At 40.2% G+C, this 19,443-nt stretch overlaps 1 protein-coding gene across 1 annotated transcript in view; it reads right to left on the reverse strand.

Annotated features, from left to right (window-relative positions):
- Nucleotides 1-19,443, reverse strand: part of PCSK2 (proprotein convertase subtilisin/kexin type 2) — a 345,259-nt gene that overhangs the window by 1,521 nt on the left and 324,295 nt on the right. The window contains exons 9-11 of the mRNA XM_082252429.1: nt 11,475-11,690; nt 9,112-9,212; nt 5,431-5,658 (exon numbers count right to left, since the gene is read on the reverse strand). Of these exons, the coding sequence (XP_082108555.1) occupies nt 5,431-5,658; nt 9,112-9,212; nt 11,475-11,690 (545 nt within the window). The remainder of the gene's footprint in view (nt 1-5,430; nt 5,659-9,111; nt 9,213-11,474; nt 11,691-19,443) is intronic.

Here is a 19,443-nt window from a genome sequence, read left to right on the forward strand (position 1 = left end):
TATATATACACACACACATAAACTAATTCCCTGTGGTACTCTGCCCTGCAGGCACATTATCTCCTTCCTTGCAGATTCAGAGTGAAGGAGAAATGCTTCCACACTTATAAGCAGAGCCGCACAGTGGGAAATCTTTCCCATCTCCCCACCAGCACACAGAGTGAAAATGCTAATGTGAACGGGGCGATTAGGATGTGCCCACACACATCCGCCACACCCTGTGCACACGCCTATGGTTGGGGTACTAATGTGCACACACTGTGGCCATGGAAAGTTTGCAAATACTATTGTGCAAACTGATACTTGTGAAAGCAAATTGGAATGATAAATATCTGTACTTACAGTGCCTTGTTTGCTCCAAGAGCATGGTGTGAAGGTGTTGGATTGCTCGTTTATTTCTATGAACCATTCACAAAATACATGGCATTCTGTGAATGGCTAACGGGGAAGGGGACATATACATAACATCTGCATGTCCGTGTATGAGAGCCACAGCTCTCATATCCACAACATGCCAGATGTATAGTGAAAGCTGTACCTTTTGGTGTGAATAAAGTTTACATTTGAAAGAAAAGAGCAGTGATCCTGGTCTTGGCATACACCACAGCAGAGGTAATTTTTTTACACAGCAGCAATTATTAAAAGCTGTTTGAAGATTGGCTTTAATATTCTTCACTTCTGTCTGGTTTGAACTGGAAGTCATTTAACATTGGAAGGTTTTGCTTGACATAACACAGTATATATGTTCCGTTTTATTATTTTAGCAGAGGGTAATTATTGAAGAATGGGCGCTTGACACATAATTACAAGCTACATATTGTATTAGTTTTAGCATAATTTCTCATTTTCCCAGTGCATTTTGTGCTCGTTCTAATCCTGGCAATGGCATAATAAAGTGTTTTAAATATTAATGGAGCTGCCTCGCAACAATTGCTGTAGACGACAAATGCTACCCGGCTTCTTTGCACTAATTGACAGGGTTGCTAAGGTGCACCGTGGAGGATATTCAAGAGGCTATATATAGACTGTGCTCTGCAAGTCTATGAGGAGGAAGAAAACAATTATCCATAGTATGACTGAATCAAATCTTAATGGAAGTTGCAATGCAATCCCTTGGAGACTGCTAGTTTGTTTTACTTTGACTGAAAATAATGAAAATAATAAAAGCTTAAATATCAAAAGCTAAAAAGATCACTATGGTTTCAACATTCTGGACATAAACTATTTTTAGTGACATCTCCATCTGACAATTAGAAAAAAAAAGTGCATGCGTGTTTTGAGATGAGACATTTGATTTGAGAAGTGTTTAATCATTTATCCCAGTTATATGTTTATGCACATTTTAGGTTGAATTTTAATTATGAGTTTATTATTATTTAAACTAATTATTGGAGGAAGAAAGCAGGGGAAAAAAAGATGTTCACAAAGTTTATTTGCATAGGAAATTAAAAGAAAATGCAAGAACTTAAAGCTATTCTTTGCTTTGCTAATTTTTACAGAAACTGCTGTCCCCTATTTAGCTTATAGACAACTCCATAGTGCAAAGTTAGGGAAGAAAACTTTGCCCCAGGGTTTCCACAAATATTCAATTATTCCCCAATTTGGTGCTGCCATTTTGCCTCTCTCATAGCATAGAGAAAGTTAAGCCAAACTGTCAATCAGTCAATCACAGCCAGTAAATTAAAGACACCTCTGTCCTTCCAGGACATTGATCTCTGCATTTGTCACCAGGGGAAGTGGTTAATGATGGAGATGAGAGCTTAAAGTGGTTGTAAACCTCAGTCATGAAATCTGAACAGAGCAAATACCGTATATCTGTAGTTTTGTCTATCGCCAAAGCTCTAAGTGTAATTTTTCACTGGTGCTTCAATTCTTTGTTATCATTTTGAATCACTACTGAGAAAATCTCCAGACACATGAGCTACAATTTGTGATGGGGAGGGAGATAAGCACACAGCTACATACAGTATCTCACAAAAGTGAGTACACCCCTCACATTTTTGTAAATATTTTATTTTATCTTTTCATATGACAACACTAAAGAAATGACACTTTGCTACAATGTAAAGTAGTGAGTGTACAGCTTGTATACCAGTGTAAATTTTCTGCCCCTCAAAATAACTCAACACACAGCCATTCATTTCCAAACGACTGGCAAAAAAAGTGAGTACACCCCTAAGTGAAAATGTCCAAATTGAGCACAAAGTGTCAACATTGTGCGGTCATCATTATTTTCCAACACTGCCTTAACCCTCTTGGGCATGGAGTTCACCAGAGCTACACAGGTTGCCACTGGAGTCCTCTTCTACTCCTCCATGACGACATTATGGAGCTGGTGAATGTTAGAGACCTTGCGCATCTCCACCTTCCGTTTGAGGATGCCCCACAGATGCTCAATAGGGTTTAGGTCTGGAGACATGATTGGCCAGTCCATCACCTTTACCCTCAGCTTCTTTAGTAAGGCAGTGGTCGACTTGAAGATGCGTTTGGGGTCGTTATCATGTTGGAATACTGCCCTGTGGCACAGTCTTCGAAAGGAGGGGATCATGCTCTGCTTCAGGTGTCATAGTACATGTTGGCATTCATGGTTGCCTCAATGAACTGTAGCTCCCCAGTACCGACAGCACTCATGCAGCCCCAGACCATGACACTCCCACCACCATGCTTGACTGTAGGCAAGACACACTTGTCTTTGTATTCCTCACCTGGTTGCTGCCACACACGCTTGACACCATCTGAACCAAATACGTTTATATTGGTCTCATCAGACCACAGGACATGGTTCCAGTAATCCATGTCCTTATTCTGCTTGTCTTCAGCAAACTGTTTGCAGGCTTTCTTGTGTATCATCTTTAGAAGAGGCTTCCTTCTGGGACGACAGCCATGCAGACCAATTTGATGCAGTGTGTGGCGTATGGTCTGAGCACTGACAGGCTGACCCCCCCTCCCCTTCAACCTCTGCAGTAATGCTGGCAGCACTCATATGTCTATTTCTCAAAGACAACCTCTGGATAAGACGCCGAACATGTGCACTCAACTTCTTTGGTCGACCATGGCGAGGCCTGTTCTGAGTAGAACCTGTCCTGTTAAACCGCTGTATATAAAAAGAAGCGGGATGCGCCTCTTGAGTGTGGTAAAAAGCACAATTTATTACAAAGCAATATAGTAACTTACATATAAGTAAGCTGGTAAGTGCATGTCTCTCCGAGGGCGGCTGCTGGAGATTGCATCCAAGTATCCAGGTGTCCAGGCGTAGGCTTAATGTCCAGGAACTGGTGGAGACTTAGCTCAATTGTTCCGGAAGTGCCGTGCAGCGATGTCGACACACTTGAAAAAGGAGAGCGCAGGTCCAGGACAGGACTCTCGCGCATGCTCTGAAACTAGTTGTGAAGCCCAGACTGCCCACACCTACCTGTGACGTCAGACGCCTCCGCTGACTCCCGGCCGCCGCACAAGTCTCCATCGCTGCACGGCACTTCCGGAACAATTGAGCTAAGTCTCCACCAGTTCCTGGACATTAAGCCTACGCCTGGACACCTGGATACTTGGATGCAATCTCCAGCAGCCGCCCTCGGAGAGCCATGCACTTACCAGCTTACTTATATGTAAGTTACTATATTGCTTTGTAATAAATTGTGCTTTTTACCACACTCAAGAGGCGCTTCCCTCTTCTTTTTATCTACTGCTCAGAGTCGACTTCACTCTTCCGGACAGCAGCCCTGAGTGCCTTGTGACCCATCCATCCATCCATCCTTGGATCCACCCCGTATCTGCTTATCCTTTATTGGATTCCAGGCCATTTATTTCCCTTTTATCCTCAGAGACTTGCACAATGGACTTATAATCCCCACCTTGTGCTAATTCTCAGTACAGCCCCCAACAACACGCTGAATATTGTCCTGGCCATTCATTCAAGACATACCACTCCTTACTGTATTGTTATTATATATTCCTCTGCATTATCTATGAGCGCCATACCACCTATATATCTCTATCGTTAAACCGCTGTATGGTCTTGGCCACTGTGCTGCAGCTCAGTTTCAGCAATCTTCTTAAAGCCTAGGCCATCTTTATGTAGAGCAACAATTCTTTTTTTCAAATACTCAGAGAGTTATTTGCCATGAGGTGCCATGTTGAACTTTCAGTGACCAGTAGGAGAGAGTGTGAGCGATAACATCAAATTTAACACACCTGCTCCCCATTCACACCTGAAACTTTGTAACACTAATGAGTCACATGACACTGGGGAGGGAAAATGGCTAATTGGGCCCAATTTAGACATGTTCACTTAGGGGTGTACTCACTTTTGTTGCCAGCGGTTTAGACATTAATGGCTGTGTGTTGAGTTATTTTGAGGGGACAGCAAAGTTGCACTGTTATACAAGTTGTACACTCACTACTTTACATTGTAGCAAAGTGTCATTTCTTCAGTGTTGTCACATGAAAAGATATAATAAAATATTTACAAAAATGTGAGGGGTATACTCACTTTTGTGAGATACTGTATGTCATGTCGCTGTGTGCTCATCTCAAGTAACAACCCCACATCATTATAAGTCTACTCTTTCTATTAGGAAGGGTATTTTTCCTCTTTCCTCTGTGATTTACTTTATACGAATACTAGGATGTGGATGTGGGATATTGTCTCTAGAACTGGTAAACTTTAATCTAACTCTACTAAGCGCAAGGCTTGTCTATTCTCTGTATCCTTCCTTCGCTCCTGTTTGCTGCATGGGGGGAGGTGTGTGCCTTTCCTCCAATTAGCCCTCACACAGTGTAACTGCAGCCACTCCACCCCCTCCTCTGGCTAACAGATACTAACAGATGGAGAGGAATTTTACAATTATTCTTCCCTTTTAAGGGGGTGTAGGTTAGAGAAGACTACGGATAAACAAGTAAAACCTTGAAGGGTTTACAACCACTTTAACTTTTGAAAAGGTCCAAAGAAAAAGTAGTAGCATGATTTAGTCTGCTCAGACTACACATTTTGTTGAAGGGTTGAGTTCTTTTGAAACATCTCAGGGAGCTCATGAAGATTATGAACAGATTATATCTGCTTGGGGAATAGTCAGATTTGCTTCAAAGTCCATTCCCAGGCAAAAACAAAGTGGAGAAATGCGGGAACTTCTTGTTTTTTACTTCTGTCTGTGGGTAATTTTCCTTGGTTTCTGTCTCTATAACATCAGGAAAACATTTTAAAATAGCAGGTGCCACAGCAAGAAAGTAATAAAAACCTGAGGTTCTAAACTTTTCCCAGCTGCCTAAAACAAAAAAAAATATTTTTGACTACCATTGACACTAAAATATATTAATAAAATATTTTTATTGTAATAGATCACCTATTTTATATATATATATATATATATATATATATATATATGTTTTTGTTTTTCATTTTCATTCTAAATTCCCATTTTTCAAACAACATACCTTGGCTCCTGTACTGATCCACCAATACAGTGAAATCTTTCTGGAACAGTTTTCCATTCTCTCGCCATTTTAACCATAGAACCAGCATCCAGTACACCATAGCCAAACAGGTGGTTGAACTCCAAACCAACACCATTCCTACGCCACTTATGAACTTCATCGTGCAGCTGGTTCCTTTTGGATGTTAGCACTGTTAAGTGTTGCAAGTCCCTCCAAGTGAGACCTGGACTATTGCAAGAAAAAATTAAATGACAATACTGAAACTTTGCATGAATATTATATTTAATGTGTACACAGCAGTATGTAAATTTAAAGTTTTATTTTTAAACAATTCTGTAGAATAGAGAATCTGACCGCAAACATCTAGAAGAGAGCCAATGAACAGAAGAATGTAGACATACCAATGTCTCCAAACTGTCAGATTCCTGGTCCCCGCTCAGTGCTGTGATTCCTCCCACAAACTTCTACTTCCCTACAGGGCACAGTAGAGATATAGGAGCCAGTGAATCAAACCACTGAGAACAGTAGGGACCAGGGATTTGACACTTCTGAAAGAGTCTTCAGGCCCTGGCTTCTCATTAGAGCAAACATTGGCAGTGTGTGTTTCGAAAGAAGTGAGCAATAACTATAAACTTTGCAGAAAGGACTTTTTTTTTCATATATAAAATGACAGAGTTGCTGTCAGATCGGGCCCAATGCATTAACTTCAGACTTGAGCTCAGCTCCAATACATGAATATCAGACCTCAGATCAGCCCCCATGCATGAACTTCAAACCTCACACTTTCTTCAGATCATGTGTGTTAGACCTCAGATCAACCCCTATACATGAACTTTAAACCTCACACTACCCATGATTTATTAATGTCATACTTCATATCAGCCCTAATACATGACTATCAGACACTGGCAAAGTGATGCCCAGAAGCATGAATTGACAATCTTCAGGAGGCCCATTGCTTAGTCAGAGCATCCACTGGATGGAGCTGCTTTGCTAGCAGAAGACACAAAGTGTCCTTATTGCAGGAAGGGCAGCAACCACTGAAAAAAACAACATGTGCCCACCTTTGCAAGTGTGTTAGAAGTTTTTATGGATACTACAAAAAACACTATATGTTGGTGGTATAATATTATGGTGGCATTTCAAGTAGCATTTAGAGCCATTTATGGCATCTCAGGCAGTGGTTAAAAGCTAGCAAAAGTTACATTTAAAGCTGACTGCTCTGAGTGTATACTGCCATGCAAAACAATATGCATGTATTCAAAATAAATGATCATATGGTGGCAGGATCATGTTCCTAGTGATTAACAGAGAGATGGTTAAGGTAAAATGTAATGGTGCTTTTTTTTTTTTTTTTTTTTTTTTGAGCAGAGGGGGTTGAACATGATGTGCAAAAACAATCAATAAATGCTTGGCATGGATGGTCAGGCTATGGTTGTCTCAATAGTGTCAGGTATCTGTCCGTGGTTCGGAAGTGATTCCAACATGCCCATATCTGTGCGTATTTGGCTGGGGCGTCTTGGGCTATGAAGATTAGTTCTTCCATCACAGCTATTTTGTCAATTTGTTTAAACCAATATTGGCAGCATTAATCAGAAGTAAAACTAGGGTTTTACGATATTGGTGTGCCGGTATGTAGGAATGGTGGAAAAGGAATTGGGCTGGGGTATGGTCCATAGGATATGTAGCAAGGTACCTCGCTCTTTGGTGTGTCTCCAGCATTTATTGGAAATGGTGGGGTTGTATTTGTTTAGAATTATTGGGGTTTGGTACCAACGGGCCAGGGTCTTGTAATTGTTTTCCTGGATTGACACATGTAGAGAGCTTTTGTGGGCAATCGTAAATATATGTTCCCATTGGTTTTATGACATTTCTAAATGCGTTTCCCTTTCCCAGTTTGTGCACACCTTTCCAGACTTGGAAGAGGTGTCTGCGAGTAGCAGATTAGAGATATTGGAGATCAAGTGTTGTTGGGGGGGGGGGGTGAATTGTGAGCATAAATGTTCAAAGGGAGTGAGTGCTTGTGAGATTAAGGAGTTGCGGTCCATGTCCCGAAGGAAATGGTGGATTTGAAAGTATGTCCAAAGAGGGAGAGGATCGTTAGTCATATTAGGCTCTAAAGCAGTACGCTCTATTAATATACCATCACGGTGTAATTGATGCACCAGTATCTCTGGGTGTTGCCAAGTATTTGCTAGGAATTGTTTGGACATACCGGGAAGGAAGGCCGGTTTAATTTTACAGGTGTAAGGGGTCCGGGATTGGAAGAAATGGAAATTTCCAGCGATATTGGATCTCTTTAGAGCGTAGTAGATCAAGGAGGAGGTGTAGATCCCTTCTATTCTGGTGGGTGATGGGTTAAAGATCTAGAAAGATTTTTATGTCTGTGCCTTGGTATATTAGGTTGCGACGATCTTGTGCACTTTGCAGGATTTCTTCCTTTAGTTTGAAATTAACCAGGCAGCACACTTCTTCCCTAGGAGGGTCAGTGTCTCTGCTCCTGGGTCTAAGTGCTCATTGTAGACATTCAAAATCAATGGGAGATTCAGGTGGTCTGCATAGCAAATCATTGAATATAGCTATAGTAGCCTGGGTAAGTTGGCTATGTTCAACTGTTTCAGGGAGACCTGTTACCCACAGATTGTGGCGGCGGCCACGATTATCCAGGTCTTTCATGTATCTTTGGAGGTCTCTGAGCTGTATATTCTGGGATTGTGAGGATGTTTGGAGTTGATGGATGGCAGTCTCATGATGTGAAGTTGTCTCCTCTATTTCATCCATCTGCATTGCCATTAATTGAATATCTCTCCTGAGCTCTGTGATTTCTGTAGCTAATGTGGCTTTGATATCTTCTGCTACAGATTGCAGATCCAGGATTTTTAGGGATGTGCAGCATTAATGCTCATATGCATGGATTGGGATTGATTTCTGCCCGAAGGGCTAAGACTGGAGGAGTGCATGGCGATCGTGTAGGCCCAAGTTGAGGCTGGGGCCTCGCGTGGCTGGGAACGGAAGATCTCTGGGATGCTGGGGCTCATCTGCGATCTCTAGGCAAGCGGGACCAGGGTGGGGATGAGTTCCCCATTTTTTTCCCATGTCTGCTGAGGGAGACGGCTCTGCTAGGCTGAGAAAGGCACCTCGGTAGATGGGAGCACAGAGATTAAGCAGCCATTCGAGTCCGGCACCAAACAGCCCCCACCCTGTTTTTTTTTTTTTTGTGTGCTTGATTATCTGCTTTTGGGTTTTATTTCTCTTAACATTTTTCCTTTTTTTTGCTTTCTGTAAAAAAATGGAGGCCATTTTTTCAATGAAAGGCCATTTTTTGCCACAAGGACAGGTCTGGTATAGTTGAAAGAAGCTTATGTAATCTTCATTGACCATTTAAAGCCATTTGCAACCCTAAAAACCAGCTCCTATTTCACCTTCCCCAGACATTGCTAAACTCACCGAAATGTTGAGGAAAATAAAAATCTCAATGATAATTAACCTAATGATCACAACCTTGTGTATTAACCGGAACAAAGCATTAAATAAATCATTTTAGAAAATGCTTTTGGACAAGCCAAACAGTTAAGGATATCTAAACGTGCAAAATTTCCTTTAAATTTTTCTGCATAGCTAAACAACATGTCTTGTTTACTGTCATCTGCCATATAGGTAAAGAAAATCCCATGAACATACTTTGCCTCTAGGGCTAACGCAAACACCCCAGCTGCTTCTGGTGCTGCCGCAGATGTTCCTGAGTGACGTAAAGTGCAGTTTCCATATAAATCTGTTGTAGCCTGAAAACACAAATTGATAATTTACAGGTCATACACGATTAAGAAAGTCATATTGCACTCAAATTATTTGAAAGCACTGAAATATTTATCATGCATTACTTTTTGTATTAAAGGAACCACGCTATGATGAATTCCAAAGTGATCTGAAAGCTTATGACCATATGCTCATTATTTTTGATAAAGAAAACTAACTAAAAAATAAACATTTAATATAAAACAATATACATGTGCACGCTAATGTGATCAGTATTTTATGAGTACAGTAGTGCTGATCATTTTTGCTCAGTGCTATTACCAGACCTGTAAGTCACAAAAAGGAGAACATTGATCCTGCATCTTTGCCACATCATTAATTAAATGTTGTAGAAACTTTTAAAACCCTCCAAAGTAGAAAAGAGGATTAAAGTGTGTGTAAAGGCAAAACATTTCTAGTGTTGGGCAGAGTGGGGGAGAGTTAGATCCTCTGTCAAGTGATTATTGCTACAAATGTCCCAGCTAGAGCAAGAGGTGAGGGTATATCTTTCAACAAGTACAAATTTTGTGAAAACAGTCTATGATGGGAAATTCTTTCACCTTGGGGAGTCTGATAAAGAAACTACATCTGTCAAATGTTCAGCTGCCTCTATGAGCAATGAAAAAAAACAACTACATTTGGCCCCATAACAGAAAAATGTGGTGTATGTGGTTGTATCTGTTTTTTTATTTTTTAGCCCAGACAATGTAATGCACGCAAAGGCCATTAAGATGCAATAATAAAATATTCCAGTGGGAGGGAAAAAAAAGTCAAATATGGCATCAGACTTGTTCACAAGCATAGAGAGTTGCATGTCTGTTTAACTGTTTATTGACAAGCATGTCAAACCTATTAACAAAGGGGTGTGACTATTAGGTAGCCATGCTTTGGGAACTTCAGTATGAAAGCAAATATAGGAGAATTTGTCAAGGCTTCTGGAAGTGAAGATACCATTAAGCTACATTCTGCACCAGCTTTGAAGCAAACTTCACAGTTTAGATTGCTTTGAGGCCCATTTCTGAGGACCTCAACTGGTCATTAGTCTTTGAGGAATATAGTCACTTGACTCTGCATGTGCAAACTGAACAGGCTGCATCAATATCATAGGCAGTTTACTAATTGGGGGAGATTTAAATATTCACACTGGGAGGGATATTTATCAGTTCTGTTGCAAAGTAAGGTAATGCTAAATAGGAGAAGTGAAACAGATTATGTGACAGATTTACTACAAGTTTACAGCTTGATTCATAATTTCTTCCTTCACCTTCCCTATGGTAACACAAAATCAGACCTGACCCTGACCACTACTGAATTGTGAGTCTGTTTAGAATGAAAATCTTTCTCATCTTTAGTGATAAATCTGTCCCTGTGTTTACCAAACCTGAATTATGTGGCTGCCCAGAATTCCAGGTGAAGTGGTGACATATATACAAGAACACTGTTGCAAAGACTTAAGTAAATGAGAGGCAACCCACCCTAATGTGTCAGTCATTACTTTTATAAATGTTCCCTTGAAAATATGATATATGTGCAATCTGATTGATATGCATAATAGTTGACTAACTGTACTGCATTCATTTCTGCACATCATATGGGTCTGTAACTCTTCCCACTGTCTTGTTGCCTGGAGCTGTCTAGCAATTTGAAAGTTGTCGCTTCATAGAGGTGAGGTTAGAACAAGCTATAACACTGGCAGGGATGCTTTAGCAAGGGTGGCATAAGCTGTTACTTGTTTTCAAATGAACATTTTAAAATATGGGAATAAAAAATGATGATTGAAGTCACCCACCAGCAGTGTTATAGTTTGCTGCAACCTCTGTCTCTGTCACTTTTGCTGGACAGCTTGGTCTGCACATACATGTCAATAAATGATCAGAATACACTTTTGTTCATGATAGTGGTCTATTTTCTGCAATTTTTTTTTCTTTTTTTACACTGTCTTATGCATTTTTTTGTATTTGCACCTTTATAGACAGTTTACATCCAACACAGACCATGCTTCTTTCCCTCTCATAATACAAACATTTTCACTGTATGAACTGTTTAGCCAAGTACAGTAATTGAACCAATGCTACTCAAAGGATGTTTGGATTGTTTAAATATTAACATATTTCTCATCAGCCGCCAGTGAAAGCCTCACTGGGTTTTCTATCATTTAAAATGAGCTCTAACAAAAGAACATCTGCTGTTTCTATTGTGAGGCTGGTGCTTGACGATGCCTAGGGGCAGACAACAGCCTGTATACGTACCACGCCAGCTTCAGGATTTCGTTTTCTTCCATTGCTGAATGTGGAGGCTAAAGTGGAAGAGCAGCTTTCATCGTATAGTGCAGTCCGGCCATCATTAATAGCAGAGTTTATGGAGATGGTCCACATGCTGGATGCATAACCATCACAGTTACAGTCATCATAACTTCCTCCATCTCCAGACGCCCAGACATAGATACTTCCTTTTCCACCACGACCCTGTTGCATAAAATCAGTATGTTCATGCATAAGTTACCTCAGCAATTTAAAATGAAAATACAGCACATGTTCTTAGGAATTTTAATGCAGATGTATGTTCAAAGTATTTGTCAGGACATAATAAAACTAGCACACATATTTCCCTGAGTTTTATCTTTTAAAAATGCTGCAAGTACCCATTGATCTGCAGAAATCAAGAGCGCTCCTAAATTATGGGCATAGTTAATTTGCTGCACTGATATTTTTAACCAATGTTGTCAGCCCAGCCTGTTGGACTACAGAACTCAGCCTATCTTCCAACCCTCTCTATTCCTCTTCATATGCATAAACAAATTTCTTTCCCAACAAAACAATACTGTTGCCTTGGTTCTCAAGAGCCTGCCAACAGACTGTAAGAAAAGGACTCTTGGGATATGTAGTTCTTGGGGTGTTCATATATCAACTGGAAATAAGCTCCCAGCAGTTGTCATTTTAAGAATTTTGCAATCCTGGTGATGGTGGTACAGGGAATAATTAAAGCTGTTTCTCACTACAGTAGCAAACAATAGAAAGAAATAATACTGGGACATGTAGAGGGGGAGGGGGGGGAGGTTTGGGTTTAATTTGGACAAACACCTTAAAGAGAGTTTGCAGTGACCAGGCTCTTTCAAGAATCAATATATTTGATTCAATATATCTGTGCAGGCATACTTGTAGTTAAATCCCCCCTCCTCATTTAGCTATACTTGTGTTATCTTAGCCTGAACTTTCACCTGTATTGCTAGGACAGTTGATACCTGTCAATGTCTTACACAATAGTCCAACGTGATTCAAACAAAAACCCCTGAACTTTTCTCCATGGACATTTGCAGAAAACCTGTTGTCAGGTATGTGATGACAAAAAGATAAAGAGAAGCCCAGGAGCAGAGCACCATGTGGAGTGGGTCATGTTGAAGGGCATGTTCCTGTCTTCCTAAACTGCACACTCCATCAACCAACTCAGCAGTTCCTGTATTCTCACCATTTTTAGAAGGAACAGGCTAAAACCTGTTTTTTGTATTTCTTTTCAATTTTTTTCTTGGTGATAGGTGTCCCCAGGGGTGAGGGGAAATCAACTGAAGACCCATTTTTTTAATTGGTAGTCATCAAGGGTGGTATTCCCAGGCCAAGAAGTGAGATATTATCCCACAACTGTAGATACAGATTAACCCCTTCCCCAATATTTACACAGCAAAAAAAGTTGTGCTTAAATTCCACTTTGACATCCAGTATATCTAACCCTTCTATACATTCAAGTGACATTTGTTTACTCATAAGTTTTTTTAAATCAGCCATTAGGTTAAAGTGTATGCATAGCCAAAACTTTTTTTTGTCTTCAAGAATGAACTGAACCCCTATCATTTTGTTTTCTGCTATCTGTGTCCAATTAAGACAAAATAGATTCCCTTTAATTCCTGTCTTGCATATGCATCTCTCATGAGTGAGGGGAATTTCACCGAAGCATTGTCTACAATGTAAGATACATCTTCCCCTGTTCTGTTGTGACAATTGTAAAATTTTGATTTTCCCTCACTTACTGTCAAGGTGATAATGGTCACCAGCAGAATTTATTTTTCCCTTGGGAAAGGTGCCATTACTCTTCTAAGCCCCACCTAATACTGCCCCACCTCCCAAGTATAGCCCTTCTATTTCCTTTTTTAAAGAACAAGGAACCAACTTATTATGCAGACATTGGTATAGCACTATATTGTAAAGCACTTTACAGTATAATCAGTGCTTTGCAACAAAAAAAAAAAAATCAGTGTTATGGGTGTGACTATACTTGAAAAAACTGATAAGGCCTTAAAAAGACCTTGATCAAAAGCTTTTAATAAAAAGTCCAATTTACATTAGTCTACAACACAAAGCACAGATTGGCCCCTGCAAAAGTACACCAGAGCACACATCTAATGCAATCTAAAGCATTGCCAGTGTTCAAATCTAATATAGTGCCCTAATATTGCACATTGCTACAACAGAATATGAGATTGTGCTCACATGGTAACACTGTCCCCAAAATGACACATTTCCACAAATAATTCTTGCTGATTTATTGGGTGTAACCAAAAGAAAATAATCCATAGTGGTGGTCTAGTGGTGGAAAAACAAATATAAAATATAAAACAATCGCTTACTTGTTACCGGGCTTCTTTGTTCACTACAGAAAACATTGACATTGCATGTGTATGAGGATGTCTAATGGCAGCCACATACAGCGCTGTTTGTTCCTCTTCTGCCAACTATGTAGTGAGGTCTCATGCGCTCATTGCCCTGGCTTTTCTTAACCTCTTAGCCAGAAATTCAACGCTTTCACTTCTAGAAAAGCTGGGAATTCCAAGGATGCCAGAGTGGCAGGCTAGTGTTATCTTAACACACCACTGGCAAAATAATAGCTGCACTGAATGTGGTTGTCATTAGACAGCCCCATACAACTGCTCTCGGGGCACAATCATACTGACACATTCTGGCACCCAAAAAGCCCTGGTAAACCAGGATAAATCAGTGAGTGAATTTCACCAGCAGGGACACCGACAGCCACAAAAACCTAACAGTGTACCCTGGTTTAATTCCACACTCGAAAGATATGCTGGTAGGTTAGTAGGCTCCTGTCCAAACTGACCCTAGTATGTGTGTGCTGTATGTTCGCATGCAAAAGAGGACCCTGTGACAACACCATGCCCTATCATGGTGTTAAAAGGGCTAATATTTTATTTTTATTATTATTGTTATTATTATACAGGATTTTAGGTTTCAGGTCATCCAGGATTCTCAACTAGGAAGGCTGAGGGACTCCAGGATGCTCATTTCATGTGGAGAAAACTGGGTTTGCAGTTTAGCAGCCTATTTCCGGCAACGGCACTATCCAAAACGATGAGACTCCGACTTTGAGGCGCCCCACCTGATTTTCAAAAGCAGTTCCTGCACTACTATTGCTATCTTCGGGGGCAATTTCAATAGATATCTGTGCATGAGCACAGATGTCATTCAAATCACCCCCGGACCCACACTAAAATGCGGGTTTGAAATCGTGCGCGTGATTTCAAACACGCGTTCAGTGTGAACGAGATCTGGAGATCGGAGATTTCATTAGGATATTGAAAGGGAGAAATGTCCAATCCTCGGACCAGGTTTTGCAGGTAACTGGCACACACTTGGCACAGGTGTTCAGTGTCAGTGACTCAGAAAGTAAAGAAGCAAATAAATCAGTATGTCAACAAAATGACTCACATTTTCAGGAGAGGTTATCCTCAAGAGTTTAAAGTTTCAGAGCTTCAGTACAATAGTAAGTAAAATGCATAACAATAAATAAGTAAATAATAAAAAACATACAAATGTAACACATGTAAACACACAACATAGATGTGATTAAGATACCTACATACATGCACAAAGTCTATTTACAATTTTTCATATCCAATCCCTTTTTCATAATACTTTTTTTTTTTTTAACTTAAAGTGTAACTAAAGGCAAAACTTTTTTATATCTTTGGATAGACTTGAGAGGGATTAGAACAGCTGTCAGTTTTTATTGCTATCTGTGCTTCAGTTAGGGACTTTATTTGTCCTATTTAACGTTTTTAATTAAAAGTGAAAGTAAAAGAAAAGTACAAATTTTGGGCTGACATCAGAACAGTAATAGAGGGGTAAATTTTCAATGGGGACCCCAGTGACACCCCAGGATTCTCTCATTTTGTAGGGATTTTCACTCACTTCCTGTTTTGACCTTGGCACAGTAAGTAAAGGTAAATCACCAATGCGGCAAAGATGGCAAAAAAAAAAAAAACTGAGGAGGGGCAAGGGCTATAACCTCTCCCTGCTCTATACAAAATGAAGAAAAAAAGTTTTGCCTTTGCTTACACTTTAATGGAAACTTGGGTGGTTATAGTGAATTTGTAAGGACAAAAATTATAAATTATATATAATATAGATTACATCGACATTTTTGCAAACATCATGGGAGGTACACAATTGGGACTACCATTTTTTTTATTTCTAGGTCCTTTGCTTTAGGGGAATACACACTTTGGGAATTTTGCTCGATTTTCAAGCTCATAATGTACATTGTTGTGTGTGTATGTAAAATGGAAAAATTGGGTCTGGCAGTGAAAAGGTTAAAGTGCATGAACTTGGTGTAGTATTAAAGTTATTATTATTATTATTATTATTAATATAAAATTATAAGATATTGAGATACCCTGTTTCACCTTTGGCATTACAACACAAAGGACCATGTGTGTGTCATTGGACATTATTATTTTGCAAAAGGAACATTACCAGAACATTGCTACCTTATAAAATAGTGAAGTATGTGTCAGTATGAAGAGAATGTTTTTCCATTAGTGTGTTTCTTTCTGCTAAGTAAATGAAGAATTTTTCTTTTTAACTGACCTCAAATACTGCGTCCACATCTATATGCAGGAACAAGGGTATTATCAGCAGACATTGACCCAAATATGTCAATGCAAGATATTTCAAGAAGGCACAATGGTTTCATTTATGAATGGCAGAAAAACTCCCATGAACGTAATCAGCTGAATACCAAGCATAAGGGGAAGAATACTGTATCTGCAAACTGACCAAATAATAAACGCCATGGTGCACTTGTCATGGGTCAAGGTGAGCCTACTGTGAAGGTTTTTTCACAGACATGGAAGCTGCTTCTACTTGCTGTCTCAGGAGGGTCTTTTTCTCTGTCATGCAAGCTATAATGTAATTGCCAAAACTATAAGTCTTCGGTACAGGGATGTGGAGAGGAGTTTTCATGTCAGGAGAAATGTCAGTTTCCTACTGAACCCATAGACATGTGGCACTCTCGCAATGCACTCAATTGGGCCAATAGGGTTCTTTATCACATGACATTAATTCTCAAATAGGAATCCCATAAATAACTCAACATTCCAACACTCACATGCATGTCTCACATGCATACAAGCACGTGGGGGGACCATACAAACTACTGATTACCATTTTGAGTTGCTGCAAATAAATTTAAGCAAATTGGACTAGGCTGCTGCATAATTTTTTCACTTTGATTTTTGGGTTGTCTTTGAATTCAGGCCTCTGTAGGGTGATCATTTTTATTTCTGTAGCACCCTTCTCCTAAACAGGGCTACCAATAAATTTAGCTGTGCTAGGTGGTAGCTAGCCTGGCTAATTTGTAGTCTTTGTGATCATTGGATTTTCCTCCTAAGCCTGGTTTTGCTGTGTTTCTCCCTTTTGTCAATAGGTGGCACTGTTACCTTTGGCATTAGTGTGATGAAATACAGCGAGACAGGTAATAAATATATATATATAGTTTTCTCAGCCAATCATACTGGTCGCTGAGCATGCTGGGAGAAGGTATTTATTTGGAGATAACAGGTGATCTTTGTCCTTTGTCTTTGTCCTTTTCCACCCAGACGGGTGGGTGTGTAAGGAATAGCTGCTGCTGGGTAGGCCAGAAGCCTGAGGCCTAGCCATGTGCTCAGGACTCTGTAAGGGAGAGCCTGCTCACTACCTGGAAGCATGAAGGAATGGATGGAGACCTGAGACGAAGTACCAGGGTTTACTCTGCCATGAACCGGAAAACCATGGAGAGTCTCGGAAAGCATCAAGATGAAACCATCCAGAGAGTTCCTGCACATGCTGTGAGTTGAATACTGTTGCTATAGGAGACAGCTTATACTACAAAGTACAGATTGCTGGTTCTAGCTTAAAGGCTCTTTTCTGTACTGCTGTCTACCTATTCTACATTCTAAGGAGTCTGCCAATCTGCTGTTTTTGACTAAGGGTGTCCTATGCCCTTCTCCTCTCTCCCACAGTTTTCCTGTTGTGAGAAATAAACTTCTCTTTGTTTAAGCATAAAAGTGACTGGCGCCCATCTTTCTACCTTGTACACCACCCACCATGCCTAGTAACTTGCACACTGAGGAGGAATGTCAGCCCTCCCTGTCTCTGAGAGGGGGGGCACTACATTTCCATCAAACAATGTGGCATCCTTTCTTTCCTAACACATTACCCAGTCCATATCAGTATAGATATCCAGCATGATACTTTTCTTTATTGAGATCTGACGTGTTTTCAAAGTGTTCCGTTCATTTTTTGATCAGTGTATTTAGAGATCTGAGCAACTCTATCTTTGGAAATGATAGAAAAACTATAATTTGGTTCAAAATTCGGATTTAATGTTTTAAAAAAAACTGTACAAATGCAGGCTTGCATAAACTCCCGTGGTGCCAATTAGTATTGTTGATTAGCAATGTAGGAGTTTATTGGACAGCAGTTTGGCAAACATGTACCCATATCAGTATACAGACCTAGGCTCAGAAAATCTAAAGATTATTTTTTAGCACTAGTGTAAGGAAACACAATAGCACTCTGGTGACATGACAAATTTAGCTGGGCACAAGCACCAAATACACAAAGCTGAGGATCCACAGCACAATTGTTAAAGCTCAAATGAATCCGTAGCTTAGGGCCTCATGCACACATGCGTATCAAAAATACTCCTATGTACACTAGATATTGCCAGGAGCTGGCAGAAAAATTGCGCTTTAAAATGCTTGTTTTAGCAAGCATATGACATTTGGAAGCGTATGTGCCTAAACTCTTTTTTATTTGGCTAGAATATTCATTTACAGTACTCTAGCCACTAGAAGGCACTTACTTAAATATACCTGCGTTACATGCATATGTGCAAAAATTATGCCAGTAACTTCCCCTCCAAATGCAGGTTTGGGTCATTTTCCTTTCCTATTATTGCTCAGAAATACTATCCTAAATACCACAATGAGCATGAATACATTGGCTAAAATAGAGTAGAGCTGCATTTAGAGGCAAAAAAAAAAAACAGGAAAAAACCTTTAGGCCCCTTTCACACGGGCTGTCCGATTAGGTCCGCCTGTCAGTTTTTCAGGCAGACCTTATCGGACCCTCTATTCACCCCTATGGAGCGACCGATGTCAGCGGTGACATATCTGATCCTGTCTGCCAAATCCAGATGGCCGGTGGTCCTCTTTTCCATCCGTCTGGCGGTTTGGATCGGATATGATGGGGTGAGAATGGACAGGGGGTCCGTTTTCACCCGATTTACCTATATGTGAGAGCAGGACTGTGTCCGTCTCCGCTCTGCACAGTAAGCAGAGTGAAGCAATCTCCGTTGAGTAAGTGAAGGCAGCCATGTGAAAGAGGCTTTAAATGTGGGCTGTTCATAGCCTTTAACAGGGCACCCTACAAAAAAAAAAAGTTATTGACTTGACATACCGCTCTATGGGATACGCAAATGCTTTTGTTTTTAGGGACATTTAAAGAGGAACTAAATTCTGCAAGCTGGGGTAAAAAAAAAATCAGGCACAGGGCAAAAGTCAAGTCACCAGTATTACCTATGTATGACTGTAACCGATTGCCTTAATCTTTGCTGTATGTCTGTATGATGACAACAGTGCTTTGCTTTCTCATGTCAGGGTCTCCAGGAAAAAAAAAGTGAGCAGCACATTAGTGACATCACCAAACCTCACTCCGAATCTTCTGAGACTAGCAGTCGGAGGCAGTAGTTCCTGAGATCTCACACTGCTGGTCTACAGCTATGAGGAACAGCAATAGCTAGGCATACTTGCATACCAGGAGGCACATTGCTATTTTTAGGGTACTATTTAGGGACAATTAACACTTTAGGATGCTCCCTATAACAAACACTTTTGATTTTTGCTATTCCCATGTATCGGTCATTCCAGCCGCAAATGTCCATTGAGTCTTT

This window comes from Pelophylax lessonae, assembly GCF_965119305.1.
Source record: "Pelophylax lessonae genome assembly, chromosome: 3".
Lineage (NCBI taxonomy): Eukaryota > Metazoa > Chordata > Amphibia > Anura > Ranidae > Pelophylax > Pelophylax lessonae.